Source organism: Macaca fascicularis, chromosome 1 (genome assembly GCF_037993035.2).
Source record: "Macaca fascicularis isolate 582-1 chromosome 1, T2T-MFA8v1.1".
NCBI classification, from domain to species: domain Eukaryota; kingdom Metazoa; phylum Chordata; class Mammalia; order Primates; family Cercopithecidae; genus Macaca; species Macaca fascicularis.
In genome coordinates this window covers 110,045,937-110,055,972 of record NC_088375.1, presented here as the reverse complement: position 1 = coordinate 110,055,972, position 10,036 = coordinate 110,045,937, and the positions used below count along the sequence as shown (strand labels likewise).

The 10,036-nt window shown below is 49.9% G+C and overlaps 2 protein-coding genes across 10 annotated transcripts; one reads left to right on the top strand and one right to left on the bottom strand.

The window, feature by feature from the left end:
- Window positions 1-183: 183 nt before the first annotated feature.
- On the top strand, window positions 184-4,887 carry SCNM1 (sodium channel modifier 1). 7 transcript variants are annotated; one of them, XR_012415103.1, is made up of 7 exons: window positions 184-243; window positions 518-588; window positions 945-1,033; window positions 1,131-1,228; window positions 1,336-1,424; window positions 2,509-2,653; window positions 3,581-4,887. XR_012415103.1 is itself a non-coding variant. In XM_045363899.3 (7 exons), the coding sequence occupies exons 1-7, from the start codon at window positions 193-195 to the stop codon at window positions 3,678-3,680; spliced, it is 693 nt and encodes a 230-aa protein (XP_045219834.1). In that variant the 5' UTR covers window positions 184-192; the 3' UTR covers window positions 3,681-4,887. The 7 variants fall into 7 exon arrangements, 5 of the variants coding, with proteins under 5 accessions (XP_045219834.1, XP_005541991.1, XP_073852240.1 ...); XR_012415104.1 differs by having other exon boundaries at window positions 2,440-2,653; XM_045363899.3 differs by having other exon boundaries at window positions 2,459-2,653.
- TMOD4 (tropomodulin 4) lies at window positions 4,584-9,767 on the bottom strand. Of its 3 annotated transcripts, none has more exons than XM_005541935.5 (10): window positions 9,712-9,767; window positions 8,527-8,691; window positions 8,165-8,321; window positions 7,725-7,841; window positions 6,816-6,905; window positions 6,226-6,356; window positions 6,026-6,133; window positions 5,514-5,657; window positions 5,110-5,254; window positions 4,584-4,699 (listed from the first exon to the last, which is right to left on the bottom strand). In XM_005541935.5, exons 2-10 carry the CDS (start codon window positions 8,647-8,649, stop codon window positions 4,677-4,679), a joined length of 1,038 nt encoding a protein of 345 aa, XP_005541992.1. In that variant the 5' UTR covers window positions 8,650-8,691; window positions 9,712-9,767; the 3' UTR covers window positions 4,584-4,676. The 3 variants fall into 3 exon arrangements, with proteins under 3 accessions (XP_005541992.1, XP_005541993.1, XP_045219827.1); XM_005541936.5 differs by having other exon boundaries at window positions 9,740-9,767; XM_045363892.3 differs by lacking the exon at window positions 5,514-5,657.
- Window positions 9,768-10,036: the final 269 nt, after the last annotated feature.

Here is a 10,036-nt window from a genome sequence, read left to right as displayed (position 1 = left end):
GTTCCCTCCACGCGCCAGAGAGTGGATATCCGGATGGCGCAATGCATGCGTGGAAGTGCATTCCCGGAAGTACGGGGGCCGACAGGAAGACAAAGAGAAAAGAGAAGGCGCTGTCCCGCTCTTGCTACGGTGGCCTAGAGGAGTGGCGAAACCGGAACAAGAAAATTTATCACTCTGGGACTCACAGTCGTGATGTCTTTCAAGAGGGAAGGAGACGATTGGAGTCAACTCAATGTGCTCAAAGTAAGCGTGAGCGGAGAGGATCTGCAGCCTCTTCAGTCGCTCTCTGAAGGTTGGGAAGGAGCGTTGTTTCATTGCTCTGGCAACAACTCGGGGGTGCAGGAGAGAACCAGGCGACTTAGAGCTGTGTAGTGACTCCTTTTTCGGTCTATGATCGCTGTTCTCCCCAGGGTCCTTATGTCCTTATTCCGTTTGACTCCTCATTTCTGTCATTTAACTTCCATCCCTCTCTCCTATCCTGCTGATCCGTCCGGATTTCTTCCCCTACTCCCTGCAGAAAAGAAGAGTCGGGGACCTCCTCGCCAGTTACATCCCAGAGGATGAGGCGCTGATGCTTCGGGATGGACGGTAAGAGCGAGGAGTGGCTCAAGCCTGAGGGTTTTGCGGTTAGAGGCTCAATAGCTGTGTTGCCCAGGCTGTCCTTGAACTCTAGGGCTCAAGTGATCCTGCCTCCTCAGCGTCGCGATTAGCTGGGATTACAGGCGCACGCCACCACGCCCGGCTTCAACAAACTTTTGTTATTAATTAGGACAGCAGAAGTATCTAGGATTCTTTGGCGGCTAGTGAGGACTGGAAGAAGTGGAGATTGGGTCACCAGGGAGTTGGGTTTTGCAAAGACTGCTAGGACAGGGTGGGACTTACGGCAGGGACAGGCCCAACCCTCTTCCCCTGGACCAGTTATCCTCTTCTCTACCCCTGCTCAGCTTTGCTTGTGCCATCTGCCCCCATCGACCGGTACTGGACACCCTGGCCATGCTGACTGCCCACCGTGCAGGCAAGAAACATCTGTCCAGTAAGTTCGGGGGAAGACAGGGGATGGGGAATAAATCGAAATCTCTGCACACCAGCCTTGGTGCTATGCTTTTAATTCTGTTTCCCTTTCTCTTCAGGCTTGCAGCTTTTCTATGGCAAGAAGCAGCCGGGAAAGGAAAGGAAGCAGAATCCAAGACATCAGAATGAATTGAGGAGGGAAGAAACCAAAGCTGAGGTAATCAGAGAGTGGAGAGTGTGTTCTAGGCAAGACCCTGCTGCACACACCAGGCTGGAAGGGCAGAGGGCTGAAGGCTCTGACTCTGTCTCCCATCTTCTTACCAGGCTCCTCTGCTAACCCAGACACGACTTATCACCCAGAGTGCTCTGCACAGAGCTCCCCACTATAACAGTTGCTGCCGCCGGAAGTACAGGTATGGGAGGGGAAAGCCAGAGGTAGGAAGGCTCGGAAGGAGATAGAGGGCTCTGAAAGTGTTTTCCAGTCTGTATTCTGAGGAATACTAGCGTTCTGGAGATGTTACTTAGTGTTTCAAGAAAAGGAGAATTTTGGCCGGGCACGGTGGCTCACACCGGTAATCCCAGCACTTTTGGAGGCTTAGGCGGTGGATCACTTGAGATCAGGAGTTCAAGACCAGCCTGGCCAACATGGTGAAACCCCGTCTCTACCAAAAATATAAAAAATTAGCTGGGTGTGTGGTGTGTGCCTGTAATCCCAGCCACTCAAGAGGCTGAGGTGGAAGAATTGCTTGAATCCGGGAGGCAGAGGTTGCTGTGAGCCAGGATCATACCACTTCACTCCAGCCTAGGTGACAGAGTGAGACTCCATCTCAAAAGAAAAAGAAAAGGAGAATTTTGTGATTTTTAAATAAAGTTTGGGAAATGGCACTTTGTAATTCTACTTGAAGAGTAACAGTTTTAGGCCGGGCGCAGTGGCTCAAGCCTGTAATCCCAGCACTTTGGGAGGCCGAGACGGGTGGATCGCGAGGTCAGAAGATCGAGACCATCCTGGCTAACACGGTGAAACCCCGTCTCTACTAAAAAATACAAAAAACTAGCCGGGTGAGGTGGCGGGCGCCTGTATCCCAGCTACTCGGGAGGCTGAGGCAGGAGAATGGCGTAAACCCGGGAGGCGGAGCTTGCAGTGAGCTGAGATCTGGCCACTGCACCCCAGCCTGGGTGACAGAGCAAGACTCCATCTCAGAAAAAAAAAAAAAAAAAAAAAGAGTAACAGTTTTAAAAGCTATACAAAGTCTTAAGAATTAAAAAAAAAACTTGTAAAATTTAAAGCTAGCCTTTCCCAAATTCATGATTCTAAAATCCTTTGTATGCAGAACTTACTAATATCTTGAAAAATATAGTTTAAGAAACACTGTTTTAAGAGGTTGGGAGTCATAGGAGAGTTGGCCCTTTCCCTTACTGCTTTTACAGACTATTCTTCTCTACCTAGACCAGAAGCCCCTGGTCCCTCTGTCTCCCTTTCTCCTGTGCCACCCTCAGAGGTCGAACTCCAAAGCGGGAAGATCAGTAGGGAACCTGAACCTGGGGCTGGCCCACAGGCTGAGGAGTCAGCAACTGTCTCAGCCCCTGCACCCATGAGCCCCACAAGAAGACGAGCCCTGGACCATTATCTCACCCTTCGAAGGTGAGTGTGCCTAATCAGTTTCCTCAGATTTTCTTTTCTCTCTGACCCTTCTTGTTTCAAAGCTTTTTTTTTTTTTTTTTTTTTTTGAGACGGAGTCTCGCTCTGTCACCAGGCTGGAGTGCAGTGGTGTGATCTCATCTCAGCTCACTGCAACCTCCGCCTCCCAGGTTCAAGCGATTCCCCTGCCTCAACCTCTCGAGTAGCTGGGATTACAAGCATGTGCCACCATGCCTGGCTTATTTTTTGTATTTTAGTAGAGGCGGGGTTTCACTACGTTGGTGAGGATGGTCTCAATCTCCTGACCTTGTGATCCACCCACCTCGGCCTCCCAAAGTGCTGGGATTACAGGCGTGAGCCACCGTGCCCGCCCCCCAATTTTTTTTTTTTTTTTTTTTGAGACAGAGTTTTGTGTGTTCCCCAGGCTGGAGTGCAATGACACAATCTTGGCTCACCACAACCTCCGCCTCCGGGGTTCAAGCGATTCTCTTGCCTCAGCCTCCCAAGTAGCTGGGATTATAGGCATGCCCAGCTAATTTTATATTTTTAGTAGAGACGGGGTTTCTCCGTGTTGATCAGGCTGATCTTGAACTCCCGACCTCAGGTGATCCACCTGCCTTGGCCTCCCAAAGTGCTAGGATTACAGGCGTGAGCCACCATACCCGGCCTCCTATTGTTGTTTTTTATCTTTGGTTTCGTTTTGTTTTATCCACCCAACTTACATGGCTCTCAATTTTTTCTCACCACTAACTTTTTTTTTTTGGTAGAGACAGGGTTTCACCATGTTGGTCATGCTGGTCTTGAACTCCTGACCTCAAGTGATCCACCCACCTTGGCCTCCCAAAGTGCTGGGATTACAGGTGTGAGCTCACCACTAACTTCTTAATAAGCCTCTTTCCTAATCGATGCTATTTTCTCTGATGTTTCCAGCTCAGGATGGATCCCAGATGGACGAGGTCGATGGGTAAAAGATGAAAATGTTGAGTTTGACTCTGATGAGGAGGAACCACCTGATCTCCCCTTGGACTGACACCCTTTTCCCATTCATTCACAAATACACTGCAATGGGTGCTGAGAACTTAACTTTCCTTAAGTCTGGTTCCTTGTCAGATCTCAGGATTTCAGATCTGTTCATTCTCAATCCAACTACTCCTTTCCTGCCATGTACACAGCTCTCCATACTTTTTTTTTTTTTTTTTTTTTTTTTTGAGGCAGAGTCTTGCTCTGTCGCCCAGGCTGGAGTGCAGTGGCCCGATCTTGGCTCACTGCAAGCTCCGCCTCCCAGGTTCACGCCATTCTCCTGTCTTAGCCCCCTGAGTAGCTGGGACTACAGGTGTGCACCACCACACCCGGCTAATTTTTTGTATTTTTAGTACAGACGGTGTTTCACTGTGTTAGCCAGGTTGGTCTCAATCTCCTGACCTTGTGATACGCCCGCCTCGGCCTCCCAAAGTGCTGGGATTACAGGCGTGAGCCACCGTGCCCAGCCACAGCTCTCCATACTTCTAGCCCCTCCCCCACCTTCTACCAAAGCCATGCCAAGCGTCAGCTGCATCAGCCTGGTGCCCTATTAATAAGACTGTCAAAAAGAGGTCTTTGCCCTTCATGTTGTCTGCCTCCTTCTCCACTACCACTCAAAGTCCTTTCCCCCTTCAAACCACATGAGGACTGTGGGTAGGCACTGGAGGGACCTGGCTACATCTGGAAACAGGGCTGCGGCTAAGTTCCCTGTGAAAGTAGAAGAGTTGAAAGGCGTTGGCAGGGTTATGGGGAACACCAAGGGAGGGAGCTCCCCCACCTCCTCCTAGTAACCTGAACCTCTCTGCCTGCTGATCCCCAGAGTATAAATAATCCCCTGGTGAACTGGCAGTAACCCTTGGGGGTTAGCGCCAAGATTCTCACCCCAAAGTCCAAGGAAGGAGGCAGGCAAAATGGATATAAGGGCTTTTATTTACAGGAAAGGAGGACAGATGAGAATTTAAGTGTCTAGTGCTCCCAGCTCTAGTTGGTAAAGGGAAATGCAGTATTATCTCTTCTTTTGCTGGCGACCTGTAAAGGAGGAATATTAAACATAAGTGTTTGTTCCAGCTACTGCTTTCTGCAAAGGCACTCTTCTCCTTTCCAGTCCCTTAGCCAAACTCATAAATTGGTAGTGTCTTAGGCCACCTTACAGGCCCATCCCACATTAACGAAACAAGAAACCACACCACAAATAAAATTACAATACCTCTAAACAAGTATTGTTATCTCTAGTATCCTTTCTACCTCTCTACTCGTCCATATTTGGGGCAGGGGGAGTTTTCTGTCTACTTTCTGATCACTCTTGGGATTTGAACTTCTCATGTGAATAGCTCTTTGGTAGCACGCTGGGCTATTAGTCATTAGGTCTGCTTTCAGGAGGATCCACCAATTTCTGCACTTCCCTGCCCACTCCACACATCATGTCTGCAGTTACTCACGTAGTTCATTGTTTCGGGTCATGGCCTGGGCTGCCCGAGCTCGCGGCCCCTGCTGCGTGAAGTGGTAGCCAAAGCGGACAATAGAGGGACACTGCTCTAGCACGGTGGCCATCTCCATCTCCACTGCATCACCAGGCCACTGGCGCTGGGGGAGGGAGAGGCAAAAGCTGACCGTCACCCTCTCTGGGCTGTTTACCATCCCAGACCACAGATCCCTTTGGGAGGTCAAAGAAGCTTGTTTCTCCACAGTGGTTGAAGAGAGATGCTGACTTGGCTTCCCTCATAGAGATAATGAAGAGGAGAATTCAAACAAGATTAAATAAGATAGCTGCCCCAGTGGCTGGCTCAGGGAGGAGACTCCTCAATGAGACTGAATGCTAACATCAGGGGAAGGGAAGGCTGACCTGATTGTCTACACGGAGCTCAGTGAGTGTGGCATTTTCCCGAACTGCCTTCAGCACAGCCATGAGTCCTGTGCTGCTAATGAAGTTGGATTCGATGTTTAGGCTCTGGAGGCTACGATTCTCACGCAACATATCAGCCACTGCCTGGGTAGTAGGGACTTGGGTTAGGATTAGGGAACAGTTTCACAGATGACTGAGGAAAGAAAGAACAGGAGCAAGAGGGAAACACAGCTCTTTGAGAAGAGTCCTTGAGGAGCTATAAATGGAGCTAGAGGGATACAGAAAGCAGGGTGGATAGCAGGGGAAAGCAGGGAGATGAATGTGCAGTAGGACTGGGGGTGTTAGAGAGGGTTGAGAGTTAGGAACCATGGCACTGAAGGTAGGAGTCTCCATGAGGGCTGCCCTAAGAAGGCATGATGAGAATAGTACTCCCTAGCAAAACCCTTTATGACAGCCATGCAAGGGGTGCATGTAAGATGTGGAAGAAGGCTGGGGATGTCGACTAGCCTTACATTGGCGATGGGGTCACCACTCCTCGTGGCTACCAGACTGAAGCTCCGCACATAGGTATTTGCTTTCATTGCTTCACACAGCTCACTTAGCATGGGTATTGGGATGTCCTACCAGAGGAGAATAGGAGATGGTGGGCTAAGGGACTCTTGGATGTCAGTGGTTATCCAGAGTTACGGTTTGGAGGATGCAAGTCAAATACCTGTATATTATTCAGGTTCACCTCCTCCAGCTCTTTGTCATTGCTTCGGACCCTCTTTAGTATCTCCTCAATGTTTGTGGGATTTGGGGGTTCATCCGGCACTGGCTTATACTTGTCAGGCTGTACCACACCTGGTGAGTGAGGGCAGGAAGGGAACCCAACATGTTCCCCACAATCTCCTCCCCATTGGTTTTTTCGCTCTATCCACCTAGGCTGGAATGCAGTGGCACAATCTCAGTTCACAGCAGCCTTGACCTCCCGGGTTCAAGCAATTCTTGTGCCTCAGCTTCCCAAGTATAATAGCTGGGATTACAGGTGTGCACCTGGCTAATTTTTGTATTTTTAGTAGAGACACCATGTTGGCCAGGCTGGTCTCGAACTCCTGACCTCAAGTGATCCACCCTCCTCAGCCTCCCTAAATGCTGGGATTACAGGCATGAGCCACCACGCCTGGCACTCCACAGGTTTTCTCATCACTCATGCAGCATGTTCTCTCCCAGAATCATCAGTTTCACCCTTTTCTACCTTCTCCCAGACACTAGGACTGCCTGCCCAGAGCCCTGGAGACCATGCTCCCCAAACACACTCACTACTAATGCCTTCGGTATTGCAGATTTCTCCGCTGCAGAGGGCATCATAGTATTGCTTGTTGCTCATCAGTGTGTACATGTCCAGAATTGCTGGAGAGGGTAAGCAGAGGGGTCACAGGGAATGAGAAGGAACCTGTTCCAAGCCTCCCTCCTACCTCTTTCTGAATATGCTGCATTTTTAAAGCCTGACCACTTACACTTTGTCAAAGAAGTTCCCTACCCTCTCTCAGCCCCAGGGGTCCTTTCCATAAACTTCTGAAGGCAGTAGTTTCTAAAACATTGAGAAAGGGCTAAGGGAAGGTCCCTTAGGAGCCACTAGAGGGTAAGGGAGTCTGTAGTGACTCTCCTCTTTCAGCCAGAATGGTTCCACTTTTTTTGTTTTGTTTTGTTTTGTTTTTTGAGACAGTCTCGCTCTGTCCCCCAGGCTGGAGTGCAGTGGTATGATCTTGGCTCACTGCCACCTCCACCTCCCAGGTTCAAGCAATTCTCCTGCCTCAGCCTCCCAGGTAGCTGAGACTACAGGCGCACGTTGCCACGCCTGGCTAATTTTTTGTATTTTAATAGAGACGGGGTTTCACTGTGTTGCCCAGGTTGGTCTTGAACTCCCGAGCTCAGGCAATCTGCCCACCTTATCCTCCCAAGTGCTGAGGTTACAGGTGTGAGCCACCGTGCCCAGCCCAATGGTTCCACTTTTATTTGCTTTTACAATCCCTGTAAAATTGCTCTTGAGGTGTTATTAAATTTAAAAATGAATAAATATATAAACAAAGAAGAAAAGTTTGAAACTACTGCTTGAGGCTTTCTTAGACATCCACATTCTGGTTGAGGCCCTTCCTCACTAATCCCATGTCATGACTAGGATCCGCCTGCCCCTGATCCTGTCACCCTTAACTTCCCACAGCTACCCACCTGCGATGTCACACATTTCAGCATCTGTGGCATGTGCCAGTGCCTCCTCCAGCTCAGGCTCCAGGGTGATCTGCTCCTCTGCTGGAATTTCCCTCTTGGGCTGAATATAGGGTTTCCCTGATAGGGAGATGAAGGATGGTTCAGGTAGAGGTAATTTCTCCCAAGATCCTGGCCTCCAGGTTTCTTTCCTTCTCCAGGAGGTAGAATGCTGGGTCACGAGGGGACATTGGAAAGCCTGAATCCTGTACAAGCTCAGGACTCCTAGTCCCCTGATCTATCAAGAACTGAAGAGTGCAAGCTGGCATTTAAGTGTCAGGGCATCTGAGTCCCTAGGCAACTAGGAGCTGGAAGGTGAGAGGAAAGCTGGAGTGGGGGACAAGTGAGAGACAGCATAGCCACTTGGGTTCTACGAGGAGGCATGGATGTCAGGGTCCCCATACCCTTCTTCTCGCCTGTGAAGGGCACCAAGTCATCACGCTCTTTGACTTCTAGTGCCTGCTGCTCCAAGTACTGCAAAAGGGCCTCTCGGTCCAGTGGCCCCGTTGGGCTCTTCTTTGTCTGGTCACGTTGTCTCAGTCCAGCTGGCAGGAGCATGTTCTTAGGGATGAGTTTTGGGGAGCAAGTCAGACCTCCCCTCTGACCTAGGTACTGCTAGGGCTCCCTAAAACATCTCCAGACACCTTTCCCCTGGCCTTCTTAGGCCTCTAGGTCCTGTAGCAAACCCTATTCTCAGCCACCCAGAGCCCAACACCGTTCCCAAATGCCTGGGACTGCCCCTGGTTCCCTGTGCTAGAGCCCTTACCTCAGGGTCCATCTCCTGTAGCTCGCAGTCCAGCTGCTCTAGTTCCTCGGGGCTCAAGGTCCTTAGGATCTCATCTTCATCTATGTCTCTGTATTTCTCCAGTTCCTTCTGATATGATGACATGGTGGCCCCCACCCCCTCCCCACTGTGTGGCACTCACAAAGCCTGGGGAACATGGAACAAAAGGATGGACAATGGTAAGATGGACAGGGGCACAGCAGGGACACAAAGAGACCAGCCAGGGGGCAGAACATTGAATTGAATTTCTTGGAGATTAGAAATCTAGTTGAAGATGGGAAGTTGGAGAAGATTAGGTTGTTTAGAGTTACAACTAGAGTCTCCTTTCTGCTTCCCCAGCTTCCAGCCACCCTGGATGAGGATCCCAGACATCTAAGCTGGGTTTGTCTTCCCATAGTATGACAGAGAAATCCTGGCAGCACCCCTCCCCTATAACCTCACTTGTCCAGTGCCTTTGCCCTAACACAGCTGCTGGAAGCCCTGCCAACACAGCTGGTCCCATGCCCAGTTCCTATTGAAAGGGGGCGAGGGGCGGGGGAATAGAGAGTTTCAGGGAAATTCCTCCTCTCCTCCTCATAATCCAGGCTTTTTCCTAAACTGGATTTAAAAAAGCAAGGAAAATGGGTGTAAAGGGAAGAGACAGTCTCTTACCCCATTCTCATTTCCCTTTTTATTGTGGGGCATCAAGATTTCATTTTCTGTGTTTGCTAAAATTTTAAATCTTAAGGGAAAACAAGGGCTCGGAGCTGTTGGGGAACTTCCAGGTTGGGGGAAGGGTAGTAAGGCCTCTGGAGAAGGGACCGAGTCCCCATAATCTGTCCCTTGCTTTGGACAGGAAGGTGACACTAGACCAATAGGTGTAAATGGAGTAAAGTTTCTTTAAAAACAGTGGGAATATTAAACTCACACAATTTTGTATAATATAAGATACACACGAGGAACTATACATACACACTATGCTGAATATGAAAGATCCAGAAAGTATGTGAGACACTCACATCGACAATGTAAACTATATACAGTTAAGGGGTAGGACGGCACAGTGGCAGAAATATACAGAGTAACAGAGACAGGGACACACTCCACATCATTCCACATAGGAGCCACTCTTCTCCCCCCACCTCCCACCGGGCTCTCATCCATAAGCCCCCTGTCTCCCCCACCTACCAGTTCTGGTGGCCACCTCCCTTCTCACCTCCCGTGTCAGTAGGTCTGTCTGTTCTACTAGAGCACCGTCCCAGCAGCAGGAGGAGCCCAGTGCCGGGGGAGAGGGTGGGGGAACAGTGAGCTCAGCATTTTATTATTTTAGCTCTGGCCAGGTGGGGGGTAGTGGGAGATCACATATACACAGCCCCCATACCCTGCCCAGCCCTGAGAGCCTCTAGTGGTCATTAACAGCCATGGCATCTCCTCCACTTCCCTTCATACAAGCCCCAGTCCGAGACATCGGAGTTCGACTAGAATCAGCCAGTTCCTCCTCATTTGGTGCCTG

Bases quoted from the DNA above. Each gene is read 5' to 3' on its own strand.
- SCNM1 (XM_045363899.3), top strand. From the start codon at position 193: ATGTCTTTCAAGAGGGAAGGAGACGATTGGAGTCAACTCAATGTGCTC. The intron at 244-517 runs GTAAGCGTGAGC...TACTCCCTGCAG, and splicing joins GTCAACTCAATGTGCTCAAA to AAAAGAAGAGTCGGGGACCT. The intron at 2,654-3,580 runs GTGAGTGTGCCT...TGATGTTTCCAG, and splicing joins CATTATCTCACCCTTCGAAG to CTCAGGATGGATCCCAGATG.
- TMOD4 (XM_005541935.5), bottom strand. From the start codon at position 8,649: ATGTCATCATATCAGAAGGAACTGGAGAAATACAGAGACATAGATGAA. The intron at 6,134-6,225 runs GTATTTGACTTG...CTCCTCTGGTAG, and splicing joins TGAACCTGAATAATATACAG to GACATCCCAATACCCATGCT. The intron at 4,700-5,109 runs GTGAGTAACTGC...CCTCCTTTACAG, and splicing joins GACCCGAAACAATGAACTAC to GTCGCCAGCAAAAGAAGAGA.